The 11,253-nt window shown below is 39.2% G+C and overlaps 1 protein-coding gene across 1 annotated transcript in view; it reads left to right on the top strand.

Annotated features, from left to right (window-relative positions):
• The window catches only part of LOC103373259 (tyrosine-protein kinase Mer), a 26,473-nt gene extending 15,658 nt beyond the window's left edge, over positions 1–10,815 (top strand). Inside the window, exons 7-15 of the mRNA XM_008303108.1 lie at positions 311–399; positions 956–1,069; positions 3,437–3,517; positions 3,602–3,691; positions 4,411–4,532; positions 6,125–6,234; positions 6,516–6,675; positions 6,772–6,908; positions 9,699–10,815. Coding sequence (XP_008301330.1) covers positions 311–399; positions 956–1,069; positions 3,437–3,517; positions 3,602–3,691; positions 4,411–4,532; positions 6,125–6,234; positions 6,516–6,675; positions 6,772–6,908; positions 9,699–10,044 — 1,249 coding nt within the window. The 3' untranslated portion in view covers positions 10,045–10,815. The remainder of the gene's footprint in view (positions 1–310; positions 400–955; positions 1,070–3,436; positions 3,518–3,601; positions 3,692–4,410; positions 4,533–6,124; positions 6,235–6,515; positions 6,676–6,771; positions 6,909–9,698) is intronic.
• The last annotated feature ends 438 nt before the right edge of the window (positions 10,816–11,253 follow it).

Genomic DNA, 11,253 nt, shown 5'->3' with positions numbered 1-11,253 from the left:
AGACAGGTAGACTGGTAGGAACTGAGGAAAACATGTATGCAACCAAAAATTGGATCTACAACATAATAAAGAACAAGAACACACTGAAGGGGTCTGAATGCTTTCTGAAGTTACCATGATTTTTAAAAGATTGTCTTCAATTTTGTTCCTACAATTATTCAGATAATATTGTATAGTAACATAATTTTACCACAAATTTTATTTTCATCTTTTCTGTAGACAGATGTATTAAAATATATATATTTTTGATTTGGCAAGGCAATGAAGTGTGCTGATAAGTGACTGATAATGGTTCCCTACTTTCCAACAGATCAGACCAGGAAGTTGAACTTTTACCAATGAATGCTGAAGTTTCTTACCGACGCCCACAGGTGGTGGAGTCTACACCCCAGCCTAATAGTAAGTCTGATGTCCATGGGCAGTAGCAGGTCAATACTTGGTCATTTTCCATTTCGTCATGTCTGACCTTCACAAACAGAATCTGTCTCCACAAACCAAACAAGCAATGTTTTTTTTTATCCTTTGTAATTATGAAAAAGAAACAAAAGGATACAATCAGATCACCTTAAGGTATAATATTACAATTGTTACAATTGTTTTATGGTTTATTCTGTCCCGAGTTGCATCACAATTTCATCCCACATTTCACTTGTTTTGCACACAACATATAGTGTATAAATAGCACTCACTACTGCTGGGACAAAACATTTATACTTATCCAAGAAAAGAAATTAATTTGAACAGTTGATGCACAAAGAGGTATTTCATAATTTCAAAGAGGATCCCTCCAGCTTATTCCCTTGAAGGCCAATCACAAAGCAAATGTTTCCACTTTTCCTGCTAAAGCCATATTGCCAATACTGCTTGTTTTATAGGAGCACAGATATCACTGTGTGGGTGCCTTACCTTTTAATACATTTGATATGCAAATTATTCAATTTTCTGTGTTTTTCAGTGGTGGAGGGTGTGGTCCAGTTGTTGGAGGGTCTCAGTGGCAGGCTGCTGGCCAGTCTCAAGGAGGTCTTGGTAGAGAGAGAGCAGCTGACTCTGGGCAAGGAACTGGGCAAAGGTCAGTTCATGGATTTAATTGATTCTTGTTTTGCCTCACTTTTCAAAACCATCAATTTTCAAATAGCAATGGGATGTTTGGTGTGTACATGACAGACGCCTGGATGTTGTGCTTACACATCAAAATAAAATAGTGCTGAACAATAGAATCTAAAATATTTCTTCTTCATTTTTCAAGTCAGAACTTGTTCTATGTTTTTAAATCCTCAAACTTTCAGTTTTGAATACATGTATTCTTAAAAAAATTAAGAAAATTAGAATAAAAAATAAATAAATCTATAAAATTGCACCGTTAGTTAAAGTAATTAGGACTTGTGGTGCATTTCCTTTGAACCATTGTGCATCAAAAAAGTGGTTACCCATTGTTCTTCTTTAGAGCTACACTCCTAAGGGTGAGAACTCTTCCTTGGGACACTTTCATTTTGGAATTCATTTATATCCCAATGTTCCTCGTGGTCTTGTGGAAGTCTGTAAGAAGGCCAGCTGCTGAGTATTAAGCAATTTCCTACTGACAAATGATATTATTAGGAAAACAATTCCAAGTACTCTCAAACTGCCTCTTTTTTTTGGTCGTGATTCAACAAGATGTTGGAAATTATCTTTGAGAACCTATTCCATGTGGACAACATTCACTTTTTTTGCAGATTAGTCAGAAGTTTGGGACAACTTTTGTGGCCTGGGACATGATCCTGTTGAAAGAAGCCATTAGAAGATAGTGAACTGTGGCCACATGAGTAGAAAGGGATGCACATGATTAACCAAAACAGACAGGCTGTGGCATTCAGACCATGACTGACTTGAATTAAAGAACACAAAGTGCCCAAGAAAACATTCCACACACCATCACACCATCAGCACAGCCTGGACTGTTGGCACAAGGCAGGGTGGCTCTGTGGATTCATGCCACCAGTTCTGACCTACCATTTTGTCATGGGGTTTTATGGGGAATCCAGGTGCAGACACTGAGGACGATGAGATATGAGACTAGGTGAGGAACGTGTCTATTTACAAAGCAGTGTAAGATACAGAATGATAAGTAAAGAATAAGGCAGGGAGCCAGTCAAAGCACATATCAAAATCAACAATCTGGCCGATCGGTGGCTCGGTGGTTAGCACTTTTGCCTCAGAGCTAGAAGGTTGCCGGTTCGCATCCCAGTGAGGACACCCGTAGACACTGCGTGGAGTTTGCATGTTCTCCCCGTGCAGCGTGGGTTCACTCCAGGTCCTCCGGCTTCCTCCCACACAGTCCAAAAACATGTTGAGGTTAATTGGTGATTCTAAATTGTCTGTAGGTGTGAATGTGAGTGTGCTTGGTTGTCTGTCTCTAAATGTGGCCCTGTGATATACTGGTGACCTGTCCAGGGTGTCCCCTGCCTTCACCCTGAGTCAGCTGGGATAGGCTCCAGCCCCCCGCGACCCTAGTGAGGATTAAGCAGTGTATAGATAATGAATAGGATGGACAATCTGGCCAAGATGAAGTCTGAGCTAGGGTTTTATGGAGAGAAGTCTAATCAGGTGAGCATAGGTGCAGAGGTGTCTTGGCTTGGTGTTGATGATGATCACTAATAGAGTGAGGGGAAGGAGGAAGACTGACTGGAAACAAATCAGAGGCTGGGGCAGAGACACATATGCAACCTCAAGGATTAGGATCTGTTAACCAGTGACTCAACAGTGTGCTGTGGGCAGACAGGAAGAGCACCAAGGATCGATGACATCATGGGTATTGTCTCAGACCAAAATTTCTTAAGATGACATATGAAAATAGGTGATGTTCCTCTATTCCCACGGTGAAAGCAGCATATATCTTGACTCTTACATTCAGTGAGTTTTAAATAATTGAACTAGGGTAAAGTGTGACCTGCATAGCATTTTGCACTGATGTACACATTTGCATGAGCTACTAATAGATTTTCAATTTTTTGTATAATGGGATGTAGAGAAAGATGCATTAATGTCATGCTCCCAGGCGAGTAGCACGGAGTTGTTCTGATTACAACGATAATAAACCATATATTGCACCCCAGTCCTCTGGGTATATCTGTGTATAACTACTTATGGAAACAGAAGTTAAGAAATAGAACCCTAAAACAACATTTACATTACAGTCCAATGTTTTGTGTGAAGTTTTAGACAGAAAGCAGTGAACAAGGGACATTATTAATTGAATCAACTGCCACCAGACTGACCTATGTTTTCTCTATATATGTAAATCTTATTAGAATAACAACAATGCATGAAATAATTCTGCACAGTGTCAGCCAAAACCAACTTTTCAATGTGTTTGATACAATGAATAATCTGTGAAGATGCAGAATATTTCTTAAGTAACAGCCAGTAATAACATGAAATCTTTTGTCCTGCACCACAGGAGAGTTTGGCTTAGTGTATGAAGGGATCTTTACACCAGAGGAAGGTGTGGACATCAAAGTGGCTGTGAAGACCATGAAAGGTATGCATTGAAACTCCAACCTTTCATTACAACTCCACTCTTCCATTTCTTATTTTTGCCATTTCTCTCTGTCACGTCGAGTAGGAATCCACAGTCAGGAGGACTTGCATGAGTTTCTGAGAGAGGCAGAGATCATGAAGAACTTTGATCATGAAAATGTCGTCAAACTACTGGGTAAGATGTACACATGTCAAAGGTTATATAGGTCAGCTTGCTGTTGTTTTAGTAGTTCCTTTTTTGAAAATGTGACAAATATTGACTAAGAAGCGGGTATAGTGGAAGATAGAAGTGTGTGTGTGCGTGCGTGTGCGTGTGTGTGTGTGTGTGTGCATGTGTGTGTGTGCGTATGCATGTGACATAGTGATAATCTTCATATTTTGTCATGATTTCTGAGTTTCAAGTGGGTAGAAAGTTATGCTGGCAGTTAAAGCGCAGATACATTTCATAAAATGAACATATCTTTGTTCATAAACTCAACTGAATGAAGGTTTATTCATTTCATGTTAGTTGAAGCTAAAATGCCTACTTCTGAACTTTGACTTTGAGGTTTTTTGAACTGAAATCATGTGTTGAAGGGAATCAACGTCTGATAATATGCCGAACCTATTCAACTGACTTTTATAGAAAAACAAGCATAGTGGCAGTAATCCCAGAATACATTGCTTGAAAGTTAAAACTGAGGAAAGTAGATCTATCAGTAAATCATTAAATTAACAAGTGACACAATTTACTTCAAGGTTGTCATTTTGGCAGAAATGCTTCACTTGCAGTTTCAATTAGTAGCATAATTGCCCTTATGCTGTTACTTCTAAGGTCTTTATCTAAGTTATATTTAATCCTTAAACCACTATTCAGCAGCAAAACACTTGTAACTGTTGTGTCATTGTTTGCAGGGGTGACTTTACAGAGAGAGCAGGACTCTCCTCTGCCTGTTCCTCTCGTTGTCCTGCCCTACATGAAGCATGGAGACCTGCGCCGTTTCCTTATTGCCACTCGCTATGGTGATATCTCTATGGTGAGAAGCAGTCAAGAAATGCATGCACAAAAACAGGGCTTATGTCACATGCTTACCTATGTAGATACACACGAGGATGTCAGCAACAATTTACACAACAGTTATTGTATTCATAAGAAGAATAGTAGAATCTTTTTGAGTGTAAATAAGTACGAACAGTAAACATGTAAAAAATATTGTGTGACAGCATCAACCACAAAGTTTCAACCACAAACTGAGCAGAAATGCACAAATAGCGAAAAATCACAGACATCTAACTCTATAATAAGTCTTGAAATTTAATTGTGCAATCATTTCCATAATGTCCACCTGTACACTTATTAGATGACCTGAATTTGGACATTGAGACCATAATGACTAGCTGAAAACAGAGATTGGTCCTCAGGGAACAGAGAACTTCTGTTTTCAACAAGTCATTATGGTCTCAATGACTACATGTTATAAGTTCAGTTATAGTGAGATGTTGGTGCTGTATGATTGGCAAAGAGTCAGGGACTTTTGAAAACCAGCATCTCGTGGCCATTGGTGGTATTGCACTGCAAAGTACTTCAACAGTAGCTTCAGCCTTAAGCTGTGGCAGTTGCTACTTGGTTTAAATCTATATCAAGTGTTAACAACCAGTAGCTACGGGGGTTAGCACTATCGCCTCACAGCTAGAAGATCCCTGGTTTACATCCCTGCCTGGACCTGGGATCTTTCTTTGTGGAGTTTGCATGTTCTCCCTGCGCCTGCATTGGTTCTCTTCGGGTGCTACGGCTTCCTCCCACAGTCTAAAAACATGTTTAGGTTAATTGGTCGTTCTATATTGTCCGTAGGTGTGAATGTGAGCGTGCTTGTTCGTCTGTCTCTATGTGGCCCTGTGATGGACTGGCCACCTGTCCACGGTATACCATGCCTTTGTCCTGAGTCAGCTGGGATAGACTCCAACACCTCTGCCGCTCTACAGAGAGGATTAAGTAGTGTATAGATATTGGATGGATGGATGGAACCTGTAGCTAAGAAATATTTAACTGCATTGTTTATTTCATTTGCAAAATCACTGATGAAAATGTTAGTCAATTACAAAGAAAAAAACAACAAATATTAACCCCAAGCAGTATTTCTTTTGTTTTTGTTTTTTTGCTTCTGTCACAATTTTTACTCAACTTACCGCAAATTTTTCACTGCAATATGAATTCCTGCACCTCTGTGGAAACAATACAACCATGACTAGATACGGGGGAATTCAAAAATGGGTCATGTGCAGTACAACATGGTTATAATGTCATAAATAATGAAAAAGCAAAGTTTTATTCATTTGTTTTTACTTTTAAAAAATTTGCAATCCAGATGTAGAATTTTTTTTCCCCCAAGTCCCTACGGCATTATCAATGCTGGAAAACAATTGTAAATCATAAACATTAAACTATTTACATTTTTACAGCTACAACAATCCAAACATTTCTCATGGTACTCTGCACATCCTCTTGACAAGATATCATCCTGAATGTATTTTCCAGCATTTTGCCAACAGATTGGTCCTCTGTATACTGTTTTTGAGCCATGCTGCTTTTTGTAACGATCGGGGTTATAATATTCTGCTTTCTTTGCAGTTTGTGCCCCATCAGAGTCTCCTGCGCTTCATGATCGACATTGCAGCAGGGATGGACTATTTGAGTTCGCAGGGGTTTCTGCATAGAGACTTGGCTGCACGCAACTGCATGTGAGTCTACCACAGGGAGATGGAGGATAGCTGGAAATCAAGGACTCCTTGTTCACATATGACTGTGTCTCTGTCCCTCAGCTATTGGTATTCCACCATAGCTTGTATCTGGGGAAGGAAGCTGCTTAAAGTTTCAATGACACAGACTGAGGGCATCAGAGTAGACGATGTGTGTGTGCTGGGACAAAATATATAAAACAGTGTTAGAACTCACATTTTGTTCTTTGATCTGACTTCAGACAGCAATGCAGATGATGCAATTATATATTTTTTATGCACAGGCTAGGTGATGACCTTAGGGTATGTGTGGCTGATTTCGGCTTGTCCAAGAAAATCTACAGCAGTAATTATTACCGTCAGACAGTAGCTTTGCGTCTGCCAATCAAGTGGATGGCCATGGAGAGCCTATCTGAGTCTATCTACACTACCAAAAGTGATGTGGTAAGTTTGCCATAGTCCAGATTAAGGCCTCTCTTCAGTCAGTCATGTACATTTGCAGCCTGAATAAAAACCTGTGTTTACTTGTCCTTGTCTCAGTGGTCATTTGGAGTAACCATGTGGGAGATTGTGTCCAGAGGCAGGACACCCTATCCTGGAGTCCACAACCACGAACTGCTGGACCTGCTACTGTCTGGACACAGGCTGAAACCACCAGAGGAGTGCGATCACAAACTGTGAGTTACTGTGATTTTTCAGGGACATTTCAAGTTTTGTGTTTTGATTAAAGGTTTCAGAACATTTGATTAAAATATTTAGATTTTGTATACAGTGAGTAATAAATTTATTAGACCACCTGTCATAAAAATGAGAAAACAGAAACATCAATCTTTGAATGTACCACATCCCAAAATTGTTCAATAGAAGTCAAATCTGGACCTTGACTTGGCCAGTCCATCAGTCCCAATACTCCAGATTCGTTTTTCTTGGTCAAATAGTCTTTGCACAGTTTTGAAGTATGCTTGGGGTCATTGTCTTATTGGTATATGAACCCACGAAACTCAGATTCAGTCCAGAAGGGATTCCATGATGCACTAGAATAGAACATGCATTGTCATCATACACAAAGTACAATGAAATTAAAAGACAACTCCAGTGGTGCAAAAGTATAAAAGTAAAAGTATAAAAAGACAAATAAGAATATATGTTTACAAAAGGCGCCAGTAGGAAATATATAGTTAAGTAGAATAAATATATTGCACTCATGAAGAACACTGTGGATATATGAGAAATATAAGTAATATAAATAAATAATTATTATAAGTAATATGATATCTAGTGAGTCTGGATGTGTGGGCCTTGATGGATCGGTTCCTCTTTCCTGAGGGCAACAGTGACAACAGGCTGTGCCCGGGTTGTGAACCATCGAAGGTGATGCTTGTGGCCCTGCGCAGACATCTGGTGTCATAGATGTCTGACAGAGAGGATGTTGTGGTCGACGTTCTTGTTCATAATATTATAGATTTTCACTAATTTGCCCACACCATTTCCACAAATAGTATTCCATACCATATTGGAATCTCCACCGTGTTTCACTGTGGGTGCAATGCATCTGGCATCAAAAAATGTTCTCCAGCTTTTCTGCAGACATTAACAGGACGATGCCGACCAAAGAGTTCAAACTCTGACCCGTCCATCCAGTGTACCTTCTTTCAGTCATCAACAGTCCAGTGTTTGTGCTCCCTGTTAAATCTGAGGTTTTTCTGGATGTTTGCAGGCCTCAATAACGGCTTCTTAGCAGTTTTTCTTCCCTTTGAACCTTGTTTCATCAGTCGTCTGCTTATGGTCATTCTGGAAAGTTTCTCGGACTCTGATCTAGAAGCATTCATCTCTGCCTGAAGATCCGCAGTGGTCTTCCTTCTGTCTGTAGAACTTAAATTCTTGAGGTGTCTGACATCTGCTTCAGTTAACTTTCATTTCCTGCCTCTTCCTTGGCGGAGTTCGTAAGTACCAATCTCAGTAATTGACTCCAAAGCATTCTTGACCACACTTGGAGAACACTTTATGTATTTCCCTATTTGTCTCATAGACCATCCGGCATCAGGAAGTGTTTTAATAAGGACTCTATCAGTTTCAGTGAGCTCTCGACATTTTACCGTTTTGAACAGGAATGAAGAATTTCAAACCGAACTCACCTTATTATATCTAAATTTGAGCCGACTCACTGGGTTTCTCTGAGAAGTCAGAAATTAATCAAGCATAACATTCAACCACTAAAACATTTTTTTTCTGTTCAGGAATGCAAGTAAATGGCTATAAGTAAATAAAGTAAAGTAAATAATAATAATTTGACATCTTAATCAAGAAATAATAATGTGCTTTACAATTTGTTTTCTGTTCTTTTTTTTTGTAAAACAGTAAATTTGAAAATTCATGGATAACATAATAATCATATTTTAGCATTAAAACTATCATTTGGGTTAAAGAGCTTCTACATGCTGGTGTATTAACCATGACAGAAACATAAAAAAGATTTTGGTAATCATAAATGCTGTTAATTAAGGGCCATTATGGAATAAACCTTACATTGAGTGGTGATCTAATAAATTTGTTGAACACTTGACTTTTCTTTTGCATATTGTCAATCAGTTAATGATAAATATACAGTCCATAGGTGTATAGACAGATACACCAACTAACATACAGCGGGAACATGAAGCAGTTAAATGTCTGATTACTTAATTGCAGTAGAGAACAGGAAAGAACAACAGAACAGCTTATTGTAGTAAGACCTAATAATGTATCCAACCTGTTTCCTTAAATTCATCAGTGCAGGTCACGTATTTTTACATCTTGACAATTTAAACTGTAAGTTCATTAAAATTGCAGAACAACACATATAGCCATGTTCCTATCACATCAGAGGACATTTCATTGCTTTACCATATTTCTTCAAACCAATCACAAGCATCATGGGTGGTGCAACGATAGTGCCCTTGCATAATAATAGTGTAAATTTGCAATGAGATGAGTGCTGTCATTAAAATGGCTAATGAGTTGAAAGAGCCAAGCAGGCCGACCTCACACGATGATCCAGACCGACTACATACCTAACCCTAGCCATTACCCTAACCTAGAACTAGACCTCATTCTAACCAGAGCCCTAAAGACTTCATACAGGTCTTTGAAAGTGTGACAGTAAGTGTATAAGTTCCCAGAAATGTCCTCACTCCCAACGTCTAGAGCTCACCGACTCCAAGATGACATATTTGCTCTTGATGTTTTTTGTGTGTTTTTTTCTTTTTTTTTATCAAAACCAAAAATTCTGAAATATATTGGGTATATTAAGTCTATGTTTTTTGTTTCCCTATGTTTCTTTACATAATAGTATTACTGTTCTGCAAGTGCAAAACTTGAGTCAAAGAAAAATAAATGTGATGGGTTTAGAGAAAGTCAAAAACATATTTCTTTGACAGCAAATTATACTTTTTTTTCTCTTTTCTTCCTTCATCTCATCCCAAACACAGTTATGAAGTTATGAGAAGCTGCTGGGATAGGGAGCCTACCCGGAGGCCTGGCTTTAGGGAACTGGCTGAAACACTGAAAGGCCTTCTGGCAGAACTTCCGGTCCTGGAGGCCAGCCAGGAGGCTACCTATATCAACCAGGGCCTGGAGATTGCTGCTGCTGTTGCTGCTGCAGCTGGTGGTGCCTCTCAGGATTCCCAGAGCGACTCTGGGGGAAGATGTGAAAACGTTTACCTGCCGAGTCCTGTGGGTGCTACTGCTGCAGCCAGAGATGAGGATGTGGAAGTAGAGGATGGCTATCTTAAGTACATTACTGGCTCAGAAGTTAAGGAGAATGATGATCACTGAAAACAAACAATGTTTTTGTATATAACGCAATGCTATTCTTCTCATGAACTGTGTGTGTGAAGAAGGAAGAGAGACGTTGTACGCATTTATATTCCACTCAGAGGCCTTTAAGGGCTAGGGGAGGGAGGAGGAAGTCAGGGGTGGCACTGACTCTCAACAGCTACCATTAAGTTCCCAGAAAACAAAAGATTTTACTTATTTAAAAAAACAAAAAAAATGCAATAAAAATGTTTGTATATCTTTGTTGTATACGCGGTTCACATTAAAACCACCTGCCTAATGTTGTGTAGGTTCTCCTATGCAACCAGATCAGATTACACCCGTTAAAGCATGACCATGGGACCTCCATGGATGCCCTGTAGTGTATGAAGGGTTGGTAGCAGATACTTCAGGTCCTGTGGATTGCAGGGTGGGGCGCCTGTGGATCAGACATGTTTCAGCACATCCAGCAGATGCTTCATTGACTCGGAATCTGGAGTCAGCTGGGTCATTGCATTAAAATTACAGGGTTTGGTCTCTACTAGACATGGACATTCAGCACAAAACACCAAAAAAAAGAGCAAATAAAAATAAATCTGTTTAAAAGTTACGAATAAAAAGTCACTTTAGAGCCTGCTGGAGAAGCATCACATTTTTAAGTTCATCCAGTGATTCATTAGTTCAATGACAGTTTCCTGTACCTCCATGGGTACATTATAAAAAAGATCTGCACATAGCTAATACTGCATACTTTGAATGTACCATTTCAACAAAATATTGAATTTCAATTCAGTTCAATTTTATTTATATAGCACAATTCACAACATATGTCATCTCATAATGCTTAACATAGTATGGTGAAGACCTTACGAATGTGAACAGAGAACCCAACAATCCAAAGTTGCCTATGGACTCCATCTGAGCAAGTGGTTGGCAACTGTGGGAAGGAGTAAAAAAAAAAAAACAAAAAAAAACAGGTAGGGGCGAAAAAAACCTTCGACAGAACCAGGCTCAGGAAGGCCGTCATCTGCCTCGACTGGTTGGGGTGAGAGTGGGGATGAGGGGGTGTGGGATAGCAGGAGGGGTTGAGGTGGGGATAGCAGGATAGCTGTTTATAAACTATTACCAAATATATGAGCAAAAAATAGATATTTACTTTAAAATACAATGACATGGCTCTGGACAAAAATATGACATGAGGTCAAGTAAATTCACTAAAAAACTAGTAAT

Source organism: Stegastes partitus, unplaced genomic scaffold (assembly GCF_000690725.1).
Source record: "Stegastes partitus isolate 25-593 unplaced genomic scaffold, Stegastes_partitus-1.0.2 Scaffold1937, whole genome shotgun sequence".
In the NCBI taxonomy this organism is placed as follows: domain Eukaryota; kingdom Metazoa; phylum Chordata; class Actinopteri; family Pomacentridae; genus Stegastes; species Stegastes partitus.
Note: the sequence above shows the minus strand (reverse complement) of the source record. Positions and strands in the feature narration are given on the sequence as shown.